The 23,339-nt window shown below is 34.4% G+C and overlaps 3 protein-coding genes across 3 annotated transcripts in view; 2 read left to right on the forward strand and 1 right to left on the reverse strand.

Moving 5' to 3' along the window:
- LOC107639708 (serine/threonine-protein kinase AtPK2/AtPK19) lies at positions 10,421-14,674 on the forward strand. Its single transcript, XM_016343276.2, has 7 exons — positions 10,421-10,560; positions 11,246-12,216; positions 12,604-12,686; positions 12,777-12,897; positions 12,982-13,155; positions 13,348-13,455; positions 14,088-14,674. Exons 2-7 carry the CDS (start codon positions 11,530-11,532, stop codon positions 14,385-14,387), a joined length of 1,473 nt encoding a protein of 490 aa, XP_016198762.1. The 5' UTR covers positions 10,421-10,560; positions 11,246-11,529; the 3' UTR covers positions 14,388-14,674.
- Positions 17,663-18,214, forward strand: LOC107636950 (serine/threonine-protein kinase STN8, chloroplastic-like). The gene has a single exon (XM_021120217.1). The coding sequence runs from the start codon at positions 17,758-17,760 to the stop codon at positions 18,202-18,204; it is 447 nt and encodes a 148-aa protein (XP_020975876.1). The 5' UTR covers positions 17,663-17,757; the 3' UTR covers positions 18,205-18,214.
- Positions 20,118-23,339, reverse strand: part of LOC107637995 (mannan endo-1,4-beta-mannosidase 6) — a 5,799-nt gene continuing 2,577 nt past the window's right edge. Inside the window, exons 3-5 of the mRNA XM_016341204.2 lie at positions 21,756-21,950; positions 20,984-21,318; positions 20,118-20,655 (exon numbers count right to left, since the gene is read on the reverse strand). Coding sequence (XP_016196690.1) covers positions 20,229-20,655; positions 20,984-21,318; positions 21,756-21,950 — 957 coding nt within the window. The 3' untranslated portion in view covers positions 20,118-20,228. The remainder of the gene's footprint in view (positions 20,656-20,983; positions 21,319-21,755; positions 21,951-23,339) is intronic.

Below are 23,339 nucleotides of genomic sequence, written 5' to 3' on the forward strand. Positions count from 1 at the left end.
GGGTTCATTTTAAAAGGCTGGCCCGGTTGAGCCCACGGCTCGGTTTGGGTCTGGTTTAACCGGTTCGGCCCGTTCGGTCCAATTTTGGACCGTTTTTTTCGAAATTGGTGTCAAAAATCCCGTTTCGATGAGCTCTATCTTAATTTGATATAATATTCACATTTCTAATCTTCCTTATTAAAAACTAATTTATTGACTAATTATCTACTAATTTATCGGAGTTTACATCCTACCCACCTAACAAAGAATTTTGCCCTCAAAATTCAAATTCAGTTACCTGAAGAGAGATGTGGGTAGTCCTTCCGCATATCTGATTTGAGTTCCCAAGTGTGTTCCTCGATACCAGCTCGACTCAAAGCTACTTTTACCAATGATACTTTCTTCCCACGCAATCGTTTAACACTAGTGTCATCAATTCTCACCGGAGTTATTGGAAGTGTTAGATCTTCTCTTACTTGAATTGGTTCTGGTTCTAGAACATGACTTGCGTCAGGAGTATACTTCCAAAGTTGTGACACATGAAACACGTCGTGCAATTTTGAAAGATACGGCGGTAAGGAAATTCTATAAGCCACTGGTCCAATTCTTTTTAGGATCTCAAACGGTTCAATATAACGAGGGTTCAGTTTCTTAGTCTTAATAGCTCTTCCCACTCTAGTGGTTGGTGTAACTTTCAGAAAGACATGCTCCCCTTCTTCAAATCCCAAAGGCTTTTGCCTTTGGTCAGCATAGCTCTTTTGACGGCTTTGAGCTATAAGCATTCGACTACGAATCTTCTTTATCTGTTCAGTAGTTTCAGCTTTCATCTCAGGCCCTGACAAACTTCTTTCTCCAATTTCATATCAACATAGCGGAGATTGACATTTTCTGCTATACAAAGCCTCATACAGAGCCATTCCGATGCTCGTATGATAGCTATTGTTATAAGCAAATTCCACTAATGACATATACCGATCCCAGCTCGCCGGCTAGTCCAAAACACTAGCCTTTAGCATATCCTCCAAGGTCTGAATAGTTCTCTCTGATTGACCATTTGTCTGAAGGTGATACGCAATACCCAAACTTAACTGAGTCCCAAATGCACGCTAAAAGGTTTCCCAGAATCTTGATGTAAAACAAGGATCTCTGTCAGATATAATGGTAGAAGGCACGCCGTACAATTTAACAATCTCTTTAATATACATTCAGGCCAATTCCTCTATTGTGCAACTTATTCGAATGGGAAGGAAGTAAGCTGATTTTGTCAGTCGGTCCACAACCACCTAAATTGCGTTACAACCAGTCCGAGTCCTAGGCAAACTTGTCACAAAATCTATTGCAACACTCTCCCATTTCCATTGTGGAATCTCCAAAGGCTAAAGGGTTCCTGATGGTCTTTGATGCTCAATGTTAACCTTCCGACACGTCAAATATTTAGATACATGCAACATCACATCATTCTTCATTCCTGGCCATCAGAACATCACTTTCAGGTCTTGGTACATTTTGGTACTTCCTGGATGAATTGAAAACCCGCTCTTATGAGCTTCTGCCAAAATACTCTGTCGTAGGTCTCCGATATCTGGCACAATAGTCCGATTCTTGAACCTCCACAAATCATCCTTACTTTCTGACACTCTCCATTGCTTTTCCTGTTCAATTACTGGCAATATCTTACATAACGCTTCACCATCTTGATGAGCCTTCAAAAATTCTGATTTAAAATCACTTGAAATATGCAATTGACTCAAACACAGAATTTTAGATTCTTCTCTAACTCCCAAATTCAAATCTTGAAATACTTTTAGTAACTCTTCTTCTCGCAACATCATCCAAGCTGCATATAAAGACTTTCGACTCAAGGTGTCCGCCACAACGTTCGCGTTTCCTGGATGGTAATTTGATTCAAAATCATAATCCTTCAGAAGCTACATTCATCTCCTCTGACGCATATTCAACTCTTTTTGTTCTAGGAGATACTTCAAACTCTTATAGTCTGAAAAGACATGAAACTTAACGCCATAGAGATAATGTCTCTAGATTTTCAGAGAAAACACAACAGCAGCAAGTTCTAAGTCGTGAGTCGGGTAGTTCATCTCATGCGACCTTAATTACTGTGAAACATATGCCACAACATTTCGGTGCTGCATTAGAATGCACCCCAAACCCTTTAATAATGCATCACAGTACACCTCAAACGGTTCACTCAATTCAGGCAATGCCAACACGGGTGCAGTAGTCAATCTGTGCTTTACTGCTCAAAAACTCTCTTCACACTCTAGGTCCAGATAAAAAGCGTATCCTTCCTAGTCAACTTAGTTAAAGGTAAGGCGAGCTATGAAAGTCCCTTAATGAATCTCCAATACTATCCCGCCAAACTTAGGAAACTCCTAATTTCTATTACTAAAGTTAGTTACTCCCATTTCATCACTGCTTCTACCTTAGCAGGATCCATGGCTATTCCCTGCTTACTCACCACGTGACCAAAAAACTTTACCTCACTCTTCCAAAACTCGCATTTAAACAACTTAGCGTACAACTTCCTGTCTCTCAGAATTTGCGGCACAGTTCGCAAGTGATTAGCATGCTCCTCTCCAGTCTTAGAGTAAACAAGAATATCATCAATGAAGACAATAACAAACTTGTTTAGGTACGGCCGGAAAATTCTGTTCATATAATCCATGAATACTGCTGGAGCATTAGTTAATCCGAAAGACATCACTGTATATTCGTAATGATCATAACGCGTCCTGAAAGCAGTTTTCGGAATATCTTCATCCCTAACCCTTATCTATTTTAAATCTATCTATTTTAAACCTAACGCCACTCCAAACCGATTCACCATTCTAAGTTAACTAAACATTACTCCGTCTTAACAACTAACAGCCTTCGACCAGTCGTTGAGTTAGTCTTTACAATTATCAACGCACGTCATATATTACGAATGAATATCACATATTAATGATATGCAAGGAAGTTCGAAATTCAACTGCTAGTTTATGGTTACCTCGGGTCTGAAAATCAAATTCAGCTACATCCCGACCTTTCCTGTGTCAACAGTCTCAAGTCATGTGCCCCGGCTTCCCGCACTTGTAACATTGCCCACTTCATAAAGTAATTTTCTGCGAATTGACTCTTCTTAACCAATTCAGTGAAATTCGTTAACCTTTGCGGATACACGTAGTTAAAGTTGTCTCTCCTAAGTCCTTTCTCATACTGAGCACACTTCTACTCCTCATAGTCGACTGGATTTCCTTGACAAACTCTTGAGAGGCGGCACAGGTTGTCGAATTCACGGGTATAGTCAGCAATAGACATATTCTTTTGCTTCAACTGCATTAACTCCAACTCCTTTGCAGTGAGAAGTGCATGCAAGAAATATTTCCCATAAAATTCCGTCTTGAATCTATTCCAAGGGATATCTGTTAACTCTATCTGTAAGGTATGATATAATTCCTGCCACCATTTCTGGGCATCTCCCTCCAACATGTACGTCACTATTTTCACTGACTGTACTTCAGGAACGTGCTGAGTGTACAAAAATCTTTCCACGTCTCGAAACCACCGATCAGCCTCCAACGCATTGGCATTTCCATTAAAATAAGGTGGACCACTCTTGAGGAAATCAGTAAAGGTCATGGACCTGTAGTATTGACCTGCATTGCTTGTACCAACACCCGAGCTTCCATCTCGAGGTCCTTGTATCGGTTCGGTCCTAAGATTTTCCCTCTGGGCACCTCGCTCGGATCCGCGAGACGACATTTGGTCCCTATTTACACCAAACAATTGATATTAAGGTGATCAGTCTCAGTATCTCAAGTTTAATGCTTTAAAGTCCCAAATGCATGCTCACGAATATGTATGCTACAGATACCAGTCTGATATCCTAAGTATCACATAATCACACACAGAGTATGCTCAGAAGCATAATCAGTTCGTCTCTCAGGCTCTACAGGAACGAACTGCTCTGATATCATAATGTAACACCCTACCACCCATAGCTTTACACCTAGGATGTAAAACAGAGGTGGCGAGGTATTACGACCTCTAAAATTAAAATTCATACATATAATAGCAGAAAGAATATAATAGAATAGGAGCCTTAAAAAATGAGTAAAACAAAATCGCAAAATGAAAAGCGCCACGCTCCAGAAACTGAACAACTTGCATGTGAAGAAAACTATAACTATCAAACGTAAGATAATAAAAGTAGGAATAGAAAACCAAAGGTACAAAATAACAAGCTCCTAACTCAGCCTGCAAAGTCAAGGCTGGCCGGAGAATATTTACATATCCAAAACCCAAATGTACATAAACAAAATCCTGCCTCTCCATAAACCTCTAAGAGGATAAAAAAGAATAAGTTATACGGAGAGAAAGCTAAGTACAGACATATACATCACTGTGCAACAAAATAACCCAATAACCACTTCACTTCAGGAGCTCAGACGTCTAACAAGACACCTTTCGACCTGCATCTGAAAAACAACAACATAGTATGGAATGAGAACCAGAGGTTCTCAGTATGGTAAAGGTGTCATACACATAATAGATAAGGTCCTGGGAATGCCAGAGGCAATCCTAGAATATCGACACTCGGATTATAGAGCTTAAAGTATTAAACAGAAGCTATAGAAGGTGGTTTTTTAAGAGTATCTAAACCTAACTTAACTTAATTTTAAATCTAAGTCCCGTACTACCATTCCTCCATACCTCCATCTTCGTCAGCATTTCATAGACAAATAAACGGATAAAGACAAGCACAAGAAGGTTACAAATACTGCGAGTAACAAGTACACATTTAGCATGGCAAGTACACTTAGGCATACCCAGTTAATGCACAACAAGTATTCAAGTAGAATTCATATGATGCATGCCTGTCTTATGGCTGATGAGGCTCATCTGTCGGTTATCCAGCTAACCCGACAAGTCCAAAAACCTTAGACTATCCCCTAACGTGCATCCCCAAGAGTCTATGCATAGCTTTTTATCAAATAATCAATATTGCTCAATGGGGGTTACATTCCCAGGAATTTATAGTGCCCGGTCACACTTACATCGTAGGGTCAACAGAGTATCGAGCTTTTAACCTGGTACACATGGTGGCAGGCTACAGTACTTTATCCAAGGAATCTCGTATCTCAAATCATTTAATCATTCGAGCCAAGTATCAAACATAATCATTCATTTGAATATCCAACCAAGTATCATATATGATTATCCATAACATTTCATAATCAAATCATCACTTTTCAACTTTACTTCATCTCCAAGTTATATCCATTTCCTAACTTCGTCTAAATATCAGGTTTAATACTATTATTAATGACTAAAGGAATGAAAATAGGGGTTTAGAGACTTGAAATACGGTTTAAAATATTGAAAATTATGTTTGCTGAAATAGGGGCCACGCGTGTGCATGGGAGTGTAAAGCTGCAGCTTGCGCGCGTGTCCCTTTGTCTTGCATACACGTGGGTGAAAACTCCATGTCACGCGTATGCGTGCGCATGGCATCAGTCGCGTACGCATCGCCAAAATCTCATGCCACGCGTACGCGTGGATGTACGTTCTCTTAAAAAAACCAGATTTCTGTAGCAAAGCTGCAGAACCACAAAACTTCCTACATAGTTACATTCAAATTACATATTCCACTTCAAAATTTATGACGGGCATAACTCAATTGTTTTAAATCGTTTTTCTTCCATTCTTGAAACGGCACGAACTTCATGAACCCAACTTTCATTTAAAATAAGTTGAAATCAATTTGGGGTTCCAGAAGCCAAGTTATAGCCCGCCAAAATTTAGTCTGAAACCAAAGTTCAACAAATCTCAAAACCTCATTTTCAACTCAAAAATTCCATTCTATACACTTCCAAACCTACCAAATCAATATTACATACCCTTCTTCATTATCAAGCAATCACCATAAAAAATCATAATCCAATTCATCAACAAATTCACCAAATTACCACTAATTAATCAAGCATTTTCAACTACAAACTTACATCCTCAAATCCATAATTCTCAAGCTATTTAATTCTCACAAACACCAAACCAAATCAATTAATTAACAAATGGCTAAGCAATAATTACATACACATTCGTTCCAGACTATCCTATGGTCATCTAGCCTAAGTTTTCACAGAACCTTACATATTAAATGCAAGAAACCTAAACCATACCTTGGCCGATTCCCACGCAACGATCAAGGCAGTTTAATTAAAACAAGCACAACCCCTCAAAATCCATTAAACACTAGGCTCAGCTTCCTCCAAGTTCTAATATTCACAATTTCAAGCTCCAATTATTTATTCACAACCTAATACATATTTATAACATATATATATCCAATTTAATACTCAAAGCTCAAGTTCAGTAAAATTAAAATGGAATTATGGTATCGTCACCTTACCCAAGCTTCACATAAGCAAGAGTAAACATTTTCGTCAAGTTAATTAGATCCTAAAACATCATAAATCAAAGAAATTCAACATCTCTTCCAATTATTTGAAAATTGGGGGAAAAATGGCTGGAAGTGATTAATGGTTTACCAAAGAAATTGTTCCGGTAGAAACGTAGAGCTCAACGCGGTGGACGCGTGGCCGCAAACGGTGCGGCGATCGGAGCTCGAACGGAGGAGCTACATCGAATTGAAATTTGCCGCAAGGGTTTCGGCGTTTCTCTTCTCCCTATACGCAGCCTTCAGCGTTTTGCTAAAAATGAAGAAGAAGAGGACGTGGGTTCATTTTAAAAGGCCGGCCCGGTTGAGCCCACGGCCCGGTTTAACCGGTTTGGCCCGTTCGGTCCAATCTTGGACCGTTTTTTCGAAATTAGTGTCAAAATTCTCGTTTTCATGAGCTCTATCTTAATTTGATATAATATTCACATTTCTAATCTTCCTTATTAAAAATTAATTTATTGACTAATTATCTACTAATTTATCGGGGTTTACACATTCTGTTAGGGTTCGTTGCTGTTCGTGACTTGTACAGAATGACATATTCGCCACATAAGCACTTTGGCGCAACCCCATCACGCTCGTATCCTCCTGGCACGACGAATGAAGATCTCCCACCAGGTCTTGTGCATGAAAAACCCTCTTCACTCATCATCGACAATCGCTCCATCAATGGCTATTGCTTCTTCGATCCATTTCCATGAAATAGGACTCAATCCAGCATACGACGTCATTTTGGCCATTAAGGACCAATTTGTCCTCCAACAATTTGTTCCCCATCCACTTCAGCAACCGTAACGGACACATCACTTTTCACCCCTCCACCGCAGCAATCTCCGTTACCGTTTCGAGCACCAATTCCACGAAATGACATAATTGTCACGGAATTTACATGGTGAGGGATCGAAATGTATTTTCCAATCTTAAAGGACGAAAATGTCTGCGTTTTAACAGATCAGGGACCTATTTGTCTTTTATTCTATAATTTATTAAAAATATTTGTAACTTTATTATTTAACTTACATTCAGATTTGTTAGGCTTGCTATGAGATTATTTTCTTGAACTCAGTCATAACTCATTTTGGGCTGTGATAGGAACGTTGTGATAAAATCTCAGGTGCATCTAGGATATATATTAAAAGCGTACCCGGGTGGTGAGCATTCGAGATATAGGAATAGAGTCCCTCTATCTACTGCACCCGAGATCCACATGTGTGCATCTATATAGGGTGCAGCCGAGATGTCTCTGTCATTTGGAAGGTTTGGAGAATTTTTTTTTTGCATATTTTTTAAATTCTCTCAAATTTCAGAAGCATATGACAAGCCAACAATACGTGCATTCCGAGAACATCAACTATTTAAATGTGATGTAGCGCGTAGTTAGAGCATTAGATTTCGAGATTAGTTTTTCTCTCATTTTTTTATTATGTAGGGATTATTAAATTATTTAGCTAGATTTAGTTACATTTTATGTAGTATAATGTTAAATAAATTTGTTTAAAAGACATTTTAGAATATTTTATTAGGATATTTCGATTTAATTAGTTAAAAGACATATTAGAATACTTTTAAAATATTGTTTACAAGACGGTTAAATTAAATTTTTTCATAGACCGATAAATTTATCCAATTATTATTATTTTATTTTTTTTTACCAAAGATAGGAGACTCGAACTCGCAACCTCTTAATTGAGTATGGGAAGACTATGCCATTTGAGCTATAACTCATTGGCTATCCAATTATATTTTATTGTACATTAAATAAGATCTGTTACTAAATTTATTTACGAGACTGTTAGATTAAATTATTTAGAAGACAACATTAGAATATGATTAATTATTTATTTACAATAGCATTAAATTAATTTTTTTTTTGTCAAAGACGGCTAAGTTAATTATTTTATCTGATTATATTTATAAATTGGGTAAAATATTAAATTGGTCCTTTACACTTAGACGTAATTCTGTTTTGGTTTTTAAAGTTTAAAGTGTTCTATTTGAATTCAAAAAAAATTATTTAGTTTTAATATAGGAGATTTTTAATTTTGATATGAACCCGTTGATGGAGTATAGCAGCGATATGGGGGTTATTGGTGTTTCACGGATTTGTGACGGCTGGGTAGCAGAAATCGGTGGCACCGAGTGGTAGGAAAGAAATTGTAGACACCGATTTCAGGACGCGGATGGTGCACAAATCGGTGGAACAAATTTGTGTTCCCTGTCCACGCGTCACGCATGCAAGCCTCCCTTGGTTGGCCCGTGACTCCCTTGGTACAAAAGACCAATGTTCCCCCGATTTAGCAGTATCCCTTTCACTCTCTTTCACTCTTCAACACACACTCAACCCCACCATTTCTTCCTGCATCACCATTGTTGGACCACAACAAATCTTGGACAGAATTAAAAAAAAATGCCAAGAAGACCAAAAATTAAAGAAGTAAATCAACCAGAACTTCATATTGTTAATTATCTTGGAGATCCAAATTATGTAAGTTTTTATTTTTTAATAATAATAATAATAATAATAATAATAATAATAATAATAATAATAATAATAATAATGATAATATTAAATTTGATTAGCAATATATATTGTAATGGCACTAAATAGAGATTAATCATATATGTGTGTATGATTTTATTATTAGGTGGTTAGAAATAGAAATTAAAATAGGAATTAATCATGTATGTATGTATGTATGATATGGTAGGGTATGGTAAGCTCTACAGAATAATTAGAAGTAGATTGTAGTTATTATTAGCAGTAGTAATTGAGCTTAATAATTTATTATGATTAATAATAAAAATTTTCACATACAAATTGAACTCCTTCATATGTTTGTAACAAAATCTGCCCGTAACAATAAATCTTCAACACAACTCTATCATCCATATCAGTATACGTACTTGTCTATTCTCACACTCACTGAAATTTATTCTACAAGAATGACGGAGAAGAATGAGAGGAGAGGAAGAGCTGAGACTGAGACCGGCGATGAAGAAATGAGGCTTCTGTGATTTATTTTTCATTATATGTATGCAGTTACAGGCAAATCGGACCCACCGACCGCGTACCACACAAATCGCTCGGTCCGATTGGTGCACTCCCGGATTAAAAAAAAAAATTTTCACCCGAAATCGGTGGGTCCGATTTCTACACTCTCCACTTATAAAATAGGACTAGTACAAATCGGTGGGATCGATTTGTGTTCCTTCCTCTCTCCTTGAAATCGGACCCACCGATTTTTTGATGCAAACTGAATCTCTTTCGGACCGATTTGTGTTCTTTCCTCTCTCCTTGAAATCGGACCCACCGATTTCCCCCCTCCCCCTCAAATTTCTAAAAACAACGCCGTCATAACAGTGTAATTCCCCCTAATGATCATAACGGAGCATAACTCACACCACTAAATCATATAAAAAAATCAGCCTCAATATAATCTCATCGTGAAGTCAAAATTAAATAATTAACAGAATATCCTATATGACAGTAGTACAAAAATAAAATCGATTATTTTGAAAAACAAATATAAAATCTAAATGCACAAAATCAACTTTAAATACATTAATGTATTTATTTATTAATTTTTTATTATTTAAATAAAATATTTTTTATAGACCTCTCAAGAGAATGAAATATTTTTCTCGAACCCATTGCCATATCTACGTGGCCTTTTTCATGGTACAAAGAACGCATAAACGGGCATGCGGGTTGCTGGACATTATCATTATCATTATCATTATCATTAAATATGCTTGAAGATAAAAAAAGAAATTCCTCTAATCCAAATGAGCACCGCAAAATTAGCACAGGCAAGGGGAGAAACCATATTTCCGTAGCATATTCCCCATCCTCACATTCCAACAAGTACAAAAGAATAACCCATTACACAAAAAAAGGAAAGAAAACAAGTGGGACCCAATATACACTTGGTCAATCACTCAATTGGCACCAACAACCAATCACATGAAGCCACGTAGCACCTAATTAACATGTTTAAGCGGCGACGCGAGTGCTCTTCCACATGTTTAATTGAAATCAGAATCCATCTTTTCCTTTCCTCTATTTTTCTGTGAAAACAACGCCTTTTTTCCCCAATTCCCTTCCCCCGCAACCTTCCCAGGTAAGAAAACCAACTCAAATTTCTTATATCCGTTTCCAAAGTTTCGATTTTTTGTCTTCCTTTGCTTTCAAACCATCATCTTTTATTATTTTTCAAATCCCGTCTTGTAGGTTAGCTTGTAGCGTTTAATTAATTAATTAATTATTTAGTTCTGTTTGTTCTGGTGGGTTGGTTTGTTTGATGATGCTTTTGTTTATCTTTATATGAAGATGATAAATTGATGTTTGTAGCTTGTGAATTGTGTGCTTTTGTCCTTTGGGGTTTTGACCCTAGTTCTGGGTTTTTTGGGGACTTTTGGATCCGTGATTTGGTGTTTTGGGAATTTTGTCATGAGTTAGATCTTGATGTCCATTGAAGTATAGATTGTCGTTTTATCATATCTTTGATACCGATGTTCAATGCCGGATTACTTTCTTGGACTAGGAAGCATCCATGTTTGATAATTTTTTAATTATTCACCCTTTTTAGTAGTTGTTGGTATTTTATTTGTCTAAAATGATTCTATTTATTTAAGATTGGTGGTTGAGATCCATATGATTGGATTGTTATTTTTGTTGTCAGCTTAAGTTGTGCTTTGTTTATACTTTGTGGGATTACATTATGGTAACAAAGGAAGTTGCTTTTGTGTATGCCATGTCTCTCTGATTTTGATTCCTCCTTTTCTTTGTTGGATGAGTTTGAACAGATTGTGAATTGGATCTTCATGAGTTCAACAACCACTGGAGCATTCTTCGTTTCCTGTGACTCGGGAAACAACAGCAGCCTCCTCTTCTGCTGGATTTTGCTCTCCTTGCTGCCAAAATTCTTGGGAACACCATTTGCATACATCAATTTCCTCCTAATTCAGGCTGTTGACAGGAAAGAATCGGCAGTTGGGTTCTTGGGGAACTTTAGAGTGATTAATCTATAGTCTTTATTAGTTTGGCCATCAGCATATTTAGATCCCATTTTAATTAGTGGGACAAAGAAATGGTTTCCTCTCAGCTTTCTGGTTTGACTACGGCTGGCACATATAAGCCTTTACAGGCTCAGTTGCTCTTTCCTACAAGTCTTCCTGAAAACGTAATCACAGATCACATTGAACTAGATTTCTCAGATGTCTTTGGTCCGGTTACAGTTCCATCCTCAGTAGAAGTAAATAATATTGAATCTGCTGCTGCAGAGTATTTCGAAGAATCTAGTGAGCTGGTTTATAATGAGCCTGAAGTCATTTACACCCGTTCACATTCTTTGGTTGGCCCTTCTGCTTGTGTTAGCCAATCACTGAAGCTTGGAAAGCTCACCATACAAGAAACTGAAGATTCATTGGAACTAGAGGTCCTAGAGGAGGATGTGACTGGAGAGAAGGTCAAAGACGTCAAAGAATCTTCCTTTCACAATGTTATCACCGAGGAATCGTTGCAAGACGGCGGGAGTCTCATGAAGATTCACAGAGTTAGCCTTGATGATTTTGAGATTTTGAAGGTTGTGGGGCAGGGAGCATTTGCAAAAGTATATCAGGTGAAGAAAAAGGGAACTTCTGAAATATATGCTATGAAGGTTATGAGGAAGGACAAAATTCTGGAAAAGAACCATGCTGAGTACATGAAAGCTGAGAGGGATATTTTGACACAAATAGAGCATCCTTTTGTTGTACAACTCAGATACTCGTTTCAGGTACTGATTTTCAAATTGTGATAATGTTGTAGCTTCTTTTGTGCTATCGTGGTGATATATCACTAGTGACATAATTTATCAAAATGGTATGGTACTTTTCTTAGATTCTGTCTTCTTTTAGTGCCTTTTGTCATTGTGTATGTTACCCAAAAGGCCAAAATCTAAATGAAGATAGTGTTAGTTTGAGGCATTGATGTGCAATTCTAATCATAACTACGTCGGGAATCATGCTCTCTGCTCATAAATTGGTTGCAATTTTAATCATAACTACGTTGGGAATCATGCTCTCTGCTCATAAATTGGTTTCTTTTGTTAAATGGCTTGTATTATAAGACTGTCTCTAATAATATTCAGAAATTGAAAATGGATCTGTTCTATCTGTTTCAGACAAAATATAGATTGTATCTCGTGCTGGATTTCGTGAATGGGGGGCATCTTTTCTTTCAACTTTATCACCAGGGCTTGTTCAGGTAAGTTTGGTTGAGTGTTGGTTTTTTCTTCTGCTTCTTGCATTAGTTCACAGGATAACACTCGGGTTCTATTGTTCTTTGAATATCCAGAGAGGATCTAGCACGCATATATGCTGCCGAGATTGTGTCTGCAGTTTCACATCTCCATTCGAATGGAATAATGCACAGGGATCTAAAACCTGAAAATATCTTGCTGGATGCTGATGGCCATGTAATTTTTCCTTCTTCATGATTTTATTCAACCATGCTTTCTATGTGTAATAACTGTACTGAGATTTATTTGTTGGTCTACTAGGTTATGTTGACTGATTTTGGTTTAGCGAAGCAATTCGAGGATAGTACAAGATCAAATTCTATGTGTGGAACATTAGAGTACATGGCACCTGAAATTATTCTTGGCAAGGGCCATGATAAGGCTGCTGATTGGTGGAGTGTAGGCATCCTTCTGTTTGAGATGCTTACTGGAAAGGTTTGCATCTTGTTTCTTGTAAATTTATGTCTTTGCTGTTCATTTGGATCTACATACTGTTATTCAATGATACAAAATTACTATGTGTAAGCGTGATTATATAAGTAATAAATAGTTTTAATCTAAATGGTCATAACTGCCAATTTTTTTGTAGTTGCTAAGTTTTTGTTTTTTGTCATTTCTCCTCTGCAGCCACCGTTTTGTGGTGGGAACCGTGAGAAAATTCAGCAGAAGATAATTAAAGACAAGATTAAGCTGCCAGCATTTTTGTCTAGTGAGGCGCATTCTCTGTTGAAAGGGGTAATTTACCATATTTACTTACCGTAGTATTTAATACATATATTCATATTTGTGTAAAATAGTGTCCCAGTGTGAAAAGATGATGAATAAAGCAGGTACTTCTGATGGTTTGACCTGTTCCAATGTTCTCCTGGTGCAGCAGCAGTGCAGCTGTGCCGAGACCTCTGGTTCTGGTTCAATATCTCATGATTACACCATCACAATCTGTTCACTGATTTATCCACTGTCCATGTTTGTTTCTAATTTGGAATTGTAGATGCATGTTAGAAAAACTGTTCCTTCTGTTCCACTCTTTGTTTCATTTTCATGGTAATAATTGTTTTTGTTTTTGATACATAATACTAATTCGTTAATTGAATTATAAGTTGATTGGCATTTGTTTTCAAAAAATTTAGATAGTAATTCTCGCAATGCTGTAAGTAAATCAGTTTACATTGTTGGTTATTTTGTAATTTCATTTTAAGCTTGTACTGAAATTAGTATTTCAGATGATATTTGCATCCATTTTTATCTGCATAGGACCTTTGATTCGTTTCCTTCTCCCCTTTCTTGTTGAGCTTTCTGCTTTCTTACTGTTGTATTCAAACCTTTGTTCTTCACTTTGAGATAAAGATAATTTGTGTCTGTTACAGCTTCTACAGAAGGAGGCGGGAAAGCGCTTAGGTTGTGGACCTAAGGGGATAGTGGAGATTAAAGGCCACAAGTGGTTTAAACAAATCAACTGGACGAAGTTGGAAGCAAGAGAAATCCAGCCAAATTTTAGGCCGGATGTAGCCGGGAAGCATTGCGTTGCGAACTTTGAGAAGCGATGGACTGATATGCCTGTGGTCGATTCACCAGCTGCCAGCCCGAATGGTGCTAACCCCTTCAAAGACTTCTCTTATGTGAGGCCTGCAGCCTCCTTCCTTCAAAGGAATAGCCCTGCTTGTTAAAATTGCTGTACCTTGCAATTGGTCTTGTCTCTTAAATCCACACCTTTTTTTTTCCTTTGGTATTTTTAGTATTTTTTTGTTTGGTTGGGTTAGGGGTTTGCATGAACGAAGGTGTTACACTGGCACATAAATTGCCAACAAGATACTTTTTCTTAGGTTTCTATTTTGGCTTTTAGGAGTTGTGTGAACTTTCTAGGTTATGTTATTTGTGTGAATTGTGGCTTATTTGTGTTGAGTTGACTTATAATTTGTGTTATGCAGAAAATAAAATTGTTTAATTTTGTATCCTTTGTTTTATTCAACAACAACGAAGTCTTATTTCATTAAGCGGATTCAGATATATGGTTGTCAAACTCGCGAGTCTAAGTAAATTCGTGGAGTTAACCTAGACTCGACTCGCGAGTTAATTTGTAGACTCGTACGAGTTCACCTGTTATGAAGTTTATATATATATATATATATATATACTCAATTCTAACCCTTCAAAATTAATAATATCAATCTTAAAGCACATAATAAATAAAATAGTAGCATACATCATAACAAATATTTTAAAATACACATTCAAATCCTTTATAATTATTCTTATACAAATACAACATAGAATACACAAAATTAAAAATTCTAAATATGTAATACTAAATCTTTAATTGAACATTAAACAATATTAAATAATCAAATTAACTTTAATCAAAATAATTAATTATTAATCGGTCATGAATGGTTGAACCAGTTGGCCATCTAACATAAATGATAAAATTAAAAAAAAAACTAAATCAAGAAACAGAGACTCAAAAAAAGGACAAAACGCATACAAAAAATAGAGGATACAGAAGAAAAGAAGGGACAAAGTCCCAGCAACAGCAGATCGAAGGCAAGGGTGCAGCAGGCAGCGGTGGTGAGGGTGCAGCAATAGCATGAAACAATGGCGACAAAGAAGATAGAACTGTAGGAGTAGTCGAACTCGTGAACGGTGATAGCATGATGGAGTTGCCGATAGTGGAGATATGAAGAAATACAAAGTAGAGGGCAACATAGGTAAAATTCACAAAGACAATGGCGCAAATCAGAGTAGAGGTAACAGACGCAGACGAACAGCGGCAGCTCAACGGGGAACAACGACTGCGGCAGAACATGGAGAAAGTAAAACTTGAGAGAAACGACGCAGGTGAGTAATTTGTGAGTGAGTTTTCTTTCATTCTTTAGGAGTGTTATCGTAACCCTAATAAAAAAAGTGTTTTTTTTTTAAAATAACATTTTTTTGAACAAAAATGAAGAAAAAACACAAACTCGCTAACTCGGTCCTAAACTCACGAGTTTGTCCGAGTTTGATCGAGTCTAGCCAAGTCTAGCCGAGTTTATTCAAGATAGAGTCTATGTCCGAGTCAACTCGACTTCATATCTAAACTCGTACGAGTTTACGAGTTAACTCGAAAGTTTGACAATAATGGATGAGATGTCATTAAATTTTATTATATATGATGATAAAGAGTTTATTTAATCTTTAATCATCTATGTCAATGTAAAAGTTAGAGTAAAGTGATAAACAAACTTTAAAATTTACATAATTTGAAGTATTTTGTTGACGTTTATTATCTTGAAAGATTTTATTAGTATTTTTTTTAGAGATTAATTTATTCAAAATATAAATTTTTAGAAATTTATTTATCATTTTACTCTAAAAATTATCTAAAATTTTTAAAAATAATTAGTCCGGACTATTTTCAGAGTTTATGCTCTTATATGAAATTAAATTTAGCAATTTGCATAAAATTAAGAAAAGGATCATATATTTTTTTATTTGAAAATAAAAAATACTATACCCGTCAAAATTTAATATTCTAAACAACAAAAAGAATAAAGGGGTTATGAGAAACATTCAGTTTCCATTATCTATTTACTTATTTTTTATTAAATATTTTGAACAACCAAATTGTTTGGACTTATGATTTCTTGGATGAAGTTTTATGTAATTTTGAACCAAGAAAAATACATAGAACATGTGGATAAAGTAAGGATGAATAGGTGGCAAAAGTGCTGTCTCTGCTGAATGCTGACATTAAAAGAAAATAAAACCAAAGTCATTGTATGTAACAAGTAACAACATATCATGGTTTCTCTTATCAGCACAACTTCAACTACACTTCGTCACAATCATCACAATATATTTTTCTCCTCTGAAATCACACCACCCCATATACAATTTCCCTCTTAACACAGCGTTTCAAGAGTAACTACATTAACTCCATAAAGTGCAATGCATTCTTGGATAACATCATCCCCAAAGAGTTATTGTTGGAGTTGTACTCCACACTAGTGAAGTTCCAGAATGTAACTGAAGACTTGTCAGGTTTACAAAAATGGGAGTTTCTTGCTTTTGCTGGTTTGTCATGGATTTACTTAACTGCAAAGCCTGGTCTTCTTGTTGGAGCCATTGATGCATATCTTATGGCTCCAATTCAAATGTTTATTTGAAAGGAGAAGTCTCAAAAGGAGTGATCTTGTGATTGGAGATAAATTAGGAGAAGGGTCATTTGGTGTTGTTTATTCAGGTGTTTTGGTCCCAAGGAATGTAAATAATGTAGAACAAGAGAGGATAAAGAAGAGTGGCAATAAGGGGAGGAATGTAATAACAAAGTTGGATGCAAAATCTAAGGACAAAGTCATTCTTAAAAAGGTATCCCTAGTTATGATAGAGTACTCTGGCATAGTTTGATGCAGGTGAAAGTTGGAATTGAAGGAGCAGAAGAATTTGGTGAATGTGAGGAGTGGTTCAATTACAGACTCTCCAGAGCAGCTCCAGAAATGTGTGCTAGGTTTCTTGGAAGTTTTGTTGCTGATAAAAGCAATTCACTTTTCACAAAAGGTGGAAAATGGCTTGTTTGGAAATTTGAGGCGCTCTTATTTATGTTTCTGCTTGATAAAGGTTAAAATTTTGCTGTTAATCTATTTAGTTTTACCAAATTTAAAATTGAGTCGCTACACTTTAAAGGTTTTTAATTAGGTCCCTAAATTGATTTTAAATTTGTAATCACATCCTTGTCGTTCTAAAAACATTTAACTTAACCGTGGTGTGAGATGGATGAAAATGATTTTGCAACGTTTATTGTTAAAAATGGTCTAATTACAAATCTAAAACTGATGTAAAGACTCATTTGAAAATTTTTAAAATGCAGAAATCTAATCACAATTTGAGAAAACTATAAGAACTAACAGAATAATTTGATCTTTGATAAACTATAGGCAAATGTAGTTTATTTGTGAAATTTACATATATATATCTATACTATTTTTTTCGAAATTTTTTGTACCCTGTACCTGTATCCATGCAACTTAGGTACCAATTATTCTATACACTAATTGCAGGGTTATGATGTCACAGGGTGGCCATTCTTTCGCCGACTACATGACGGAACGAAACTTTCCTTCAAACTTGGAATCTGTCATGTTTCGACGAGTCTTGCAAGGGATAAACTCGTCGAAAAGAGATGCCTTGATCATCAAGCAAATGATTACTTCGCTTAAGAAGATTCATGATACATGCATTGTTCACAGGGATATAAAGCCTGCCAACTTGGTGGTTACAAAGCAGGGACAGATCAAACTCATTGATTTTGGTTCAGCTACTGATCTACGAATCGGAAAGAATTATGTTCCCAATTTTACCCCTTTGGATCCTGACTATTGTCCCCCAGAATTGTATGTGCTGGCTGAAGAAATAACTAGTCTTCCTCCAGAGCCAGTTGCAGCTTTTCGTTCACCAATATTATGGCAGGTTTTGTTGCTTTGTCCTATTTATGCACTCAAAATTTTTTAAGTTCCTTCTGTAGTGGTCTCAATTTTGAAACAAAACATTAAAATAGATTCAACAATCATATAAAATTAGCCGAAGTTTTTGCATAGACACAAGTTTAACACTTCATTTTTTAGGTAATATGGCAAACAAAGTGAACCGTGACAATTTTTATCTAAGTGTGTCAATGATGTGTTAAATCTGTGTTTATACAAAAATTATTAACTAAAGAAATTTGTCGGAAGAGATATGTTTAAAGAATCATACATACTAATATTAGAATCATTAGTATATCTGTGTACTTATTAGTATGATATTATTGTTAATTCAACCATACAATCTTACATAAAAAAATCAACCACACTTATAAGTTATAAGATATATATTAGAATACAAGATACAAATTGAAAATGCATTGAAAACACATATTTATACATAAATATACGATAATTGAATTTTAGTGTGTAGATATCATTTTTGTTGTTAGTTATAGGATATTATGAATTTATTATTTTGATTTGTTCCTTACCTATAAATACTTTGTATATTTGTACATTATATCGTATTCTATAGAATTATTCAGGATAAAACCTTTTCCTCTATTTCACCTTTCTACTTTCTAACAACTACAATGTTTATGAGTTTATTAACAATATATGGACTCAATTAACTTCTTTGGTTAATGTTGCTATACTAGAAATATTTTCACTAGGATTGTAAACCACACTAAGTCTGAATTCCTCATTTTCCTATAGCTTTTGAATAAGCTATAATTTTAAAATTCTAGCACCATTTACTTAATACGGTTTAAAATATGCATGCATTGTGCTTTTTCCTTTACCTGCTGTTTCTAGATACACATAAAAGGTTCTAAGATGAACCTCTATGATGATGATCATTACTATTGCAGTTGAAAAGTCCTGATCTATTTGACATGTATTCTGCTGGGATTATACTCTTGCAAATGGCAATACCAACCTTAAGGTCTAAATCTACTCTGAAGAATTTCAATTTGGAATTAAGGAACTGTGGATTTTACCTGAAAAAATGGCGGGACTTTACTCGCAACTGGTTTGATTTTCGAATCCTCGACGGGGACTCTGGTAGAGGTTGAGACTTAGCAACCAAGCTTATCTCCAAGAGGGATTTCCCGGCCAGCGGACGCTTATTGGTCGCGGCTGCTTTGAGGCATCCTTAATTTCTTCTAGGTGGTGATCAGGCAGTTTTAGTCCTTTCAGAGTTAAGTTTGAGCACAAGGTGATTTGATTAGCAATGTCATTATTGTAAGTAGTATATTTATCAAATAATTTTCTTTTTTATTCCTTTATTTTTAAGGAAAAATGATTCATATATTTTTGAATGTTGTAGAGTTTAGCTGAATTCCTTATTTTCCTTCTTATTGTTGTTAAGAAGTTTAACTTGGCCGTCGTCAATTTATCTCAGGTTAAGAATTAATGTGAGTCACGAATATGAAATTGGAGAACCAAATTTAATAAATTAAAATTTTGGAGATCAAATTGAAGCGCTAATGTAACTCGGGAACTAATGTGAGTATTAATTCATTTAACTAGATAACCAAAAAGTTTAAAATCTACATAATATTTGTTAGAATAATGATGATGTTCAAGTTTTATAAAATTTGGAACAAATGATAGTAATGATAAGTAATTATTATTAAGAGTTAAATCGATAAAAAAATACAGATGAATATTCCATTCAATTCAAGTGAGATTCACATCTTATTTAATAAATACTATACTAATTGTACATAAAAAATTAACGATTCACATAAAATATATGTTAAAATATAAAATAATTTTTAGTATGATAATCATATTTATTTCTATAAATATAAACCATAAATCAATACAATATTTTTACATAACATTCTTTTGGAGTGCTCCAATGCATGCAAATATAGTGTTACATTATTTAATTCATTAAATACCACATGATATATACAAATATACATATAAATTATATATTCTTGTTTTAATTTGATAGAGTAAAATATATTGTATGAGATATATTAATACATGGATCAGAATCTAGAATTCATCATGAGGATCATAGATGACTTTCTTCTTCTTACAACTCCACTGGAATTTAGAAGAACACATTGAATTGAACAAAGCAAGCCTTGAGGACTGAAGTGACACAACAGCAGAAGTAGAAGGAGACTTAGAGAGCACAATAGCATAACCATCATCCATGTTATCAGTTCCTTCAGGAAACACCTGCCACAAGAGTGTTCCGCCGCCACTTCCTCCTTTCTTTGTGGAGTTTAAGATTGTTTTGTACACACTTGTTATAAGGTTGTCTCTGTATGTTGCATTGTAGCCAGGGTCCTTTGATGATACACCGAATTCTGCAAAGATTATTGGCATTCCCAGATGCTTTTCCGCGTCTTCTATGTGGGATTGCATCCATGATGTTATGAATTCTAGATGGCTTTCGGAAATTTGCTGTGAGATCCTTCAATTTTCGTAATTCATAATTAAGGAGTTATTACAAGATATACTATTAACGGTTTTATATATAAAAAAAAGGAACACTGAAAAAGAATACCTTCTCTTATTACCTATATAAATATATAAACACAGAAAAATTTTTTGACATAAAGATAAAGAGTTCGGTTCTTTTATATATTAATCTGTTGTCTTTTTTGACATAAGGATAAGGAGTTTGGTTTGTCTTGTAATTTAAAGATTTAGAATAACTAATAACGGTTAAAAAAAATCAAGACTAAAATATAATCATGATTCAGAAAATGTTTTGCAGAGCAATTTAGGAGATGACATACCAAGAGTCAGCATATATGTGAGCAGAAGCAAAGTCAACACCAAGAACCTGGTGGTTCCTAATGAAATCAGTTCCAACTTGTGTTGCATATGAATTTGGATTGAACTGAGTTCTGTGAGGGGTTGAGGGCCCATAAAATCCTTCAACTCCAATTTCTACTAGGTGCTTTGGATCAATCTTCTTCACATGGAATGCCATTTCTTGTATCCAATCCTGAAGCTTATCACCAGCGGGATCTGAGGTGCATCGAGGTTCATTCATCAATTCCCATGCAAATATGGTTGGATCTTCCTTGTATGTCATATTTGTCAATGTGTTCACTCTATTCAACACCGTCTATAGAAACATTCAAAATTATTAATTCTACTGTTGCATTGTTTCCTTAAATGTTAATGTAATAAGGTTAAAAGATAATATTTTAACAAAAAAGTATAGGTAGACAATGAGAATATTAAACAATGTGAATAATGGATACGTCGAATGTTCAATTTAATAGGTATACAGATAATTATAATTATGTTCATTATTTTTAATTGGATAGTTATTTCTTTTGATTTGATTTACTCATGCACAGTTAACATTGACTGGATGTTCAATTCACTAGGTGTGCAGATAGTTAGGTAATTTGGGATGAAGTATTTTTTTTACTTTATTGAGTCAATTTTAGAGTCTATTGTTCACAAAAATCATTGTCTACATACTAAAAATTTATCTATGTTAAATGTTAAAAGACTAAGTGAGTACTTTATTATTAATTAGAGGAAAGAACTTGCCTTAACATGGTTCTTGTAGTAGGTTCTAAGAGTTGGATGTGAGAAGAAGTCGTCATCAGAAGAGACATTGAGGCCAGCATCTTTTCCCCATTTCACATACTGTGCTTTTCCACCATATGCTTCCCAATTGTTTGCCAGTGATAATATCAACCTGATCTTGTATTTCTTTGCTTCACTTACCACAAAATCCAATGCCTTTGATTCCATTAGAAATGGAACATTGTAAAAAAAAAAAAAAAAAGAAACATAATTTCTCATTGGCTCACTAGTCAAAAGAATATGGTAACTAATCAATAGTGTTTTTTTCTATGAAATAATATTTATGTGAAGATATAACATTGCAAGCGATTAGATGATTCAGTAAAATATATTCGGTCAAACACATTTAGGTTCAGTTTGGGTTAAACAATTTAATTAAACTCTTTTTGAAAAAATAGTTTAACCAATAAATGATTATATTAAAAATAGTTTATAAATAAGTTATTTTGTATTTGGGTTTTTAGTTTTAAAGGTGCTTATTTTATAGAAATGTGATAAAAAATAGTAGTATTATAAGAGAAGTCATTTTTTTTAACTTCTCTATAAGTTTCTAAAAGCTGCAATTTAGTTTTGAAAATTACATTAGACATTAATACTATACTACTACTTTTCATAAGTCAAAAACTTAAAAGAATTACTTTTAAAATTTTCCAAACGGATATTAATAGTTTATAATATTATCTTCACGTGAAAATATTTTATAAAATTTACAACCTTAATTAATTAAGGAACATGTCTCTTGAAGACATCTTTATCATAAATATTTTACCCAAAAAAAAAACATCATATTTTTTATTGGTTCACTATTTAAAAAAATATGGTAATTAATTAATAATGGTTATTTTTACTAAGGCATCTTTATATAAAGATAATATTGTAAATGAAGTTATTGAAGTTATTTTCTTTTTAATTTCTCTATAAACTCCTAAATAGCTTCTTAGAAAGCTGCAATTTGATTTTAAAAATTACATCAGACATTAATACTACTACTTTTCATAAGTCAAAAACTTAAAAGAATTACTTTTAAAATTTTCCAAACGGATATTAATAGTTTATAATATTATCTTCACGTGAAAATATTTTATAAAATTTACAACCTTAATTAATTAAGGAACATGTCTCTTGAAGACATCTTTATCATAAATATTTTACCCAAAAAAAAAACATCATATTTTTTATTGGTTCACTATTTAAAAAAATATGGTAATTAATTAATAATGGTTATTTTTACTAAGGCATCTTTATATAAAGATAATATTGTAAATGATTAAATGAATTAGTCAAATATATTCTATCAAATACATCTAATCGTTTATAATATTATCTTCATATGAAGATGTCTTTATAAAAATAAGGGATAAGTATTGTTTTGGTCCCTAATATTGAGAGTTAGAATCGAAATCGTCTCTAACATAATTTTTTATTTAGAATTATTCTTAACGTTTTTTTCGTATTAAAATTGTTCTTTTTAATAAAATTTTTTATTTTATTACTAAATTATCCTTATTAATAAAAAAAATTATAAAATTAAAAAAAAAAAACACG

This window comes from Arachis ipaensis, chromosome B04 (genome assembly GCF_000816755.2).
Source record: "Arachis ipaensis cultivar K30076 chromosome B04, Araip1.1, whole genome shotgun sequence".
Classification (NCBI taxonomy): Eukaryota; Viridiplantae; Streptophyta; class Magnoliopsida; order Fabales; family Fabaceae; genus Arachis; species Arachis ipaensis.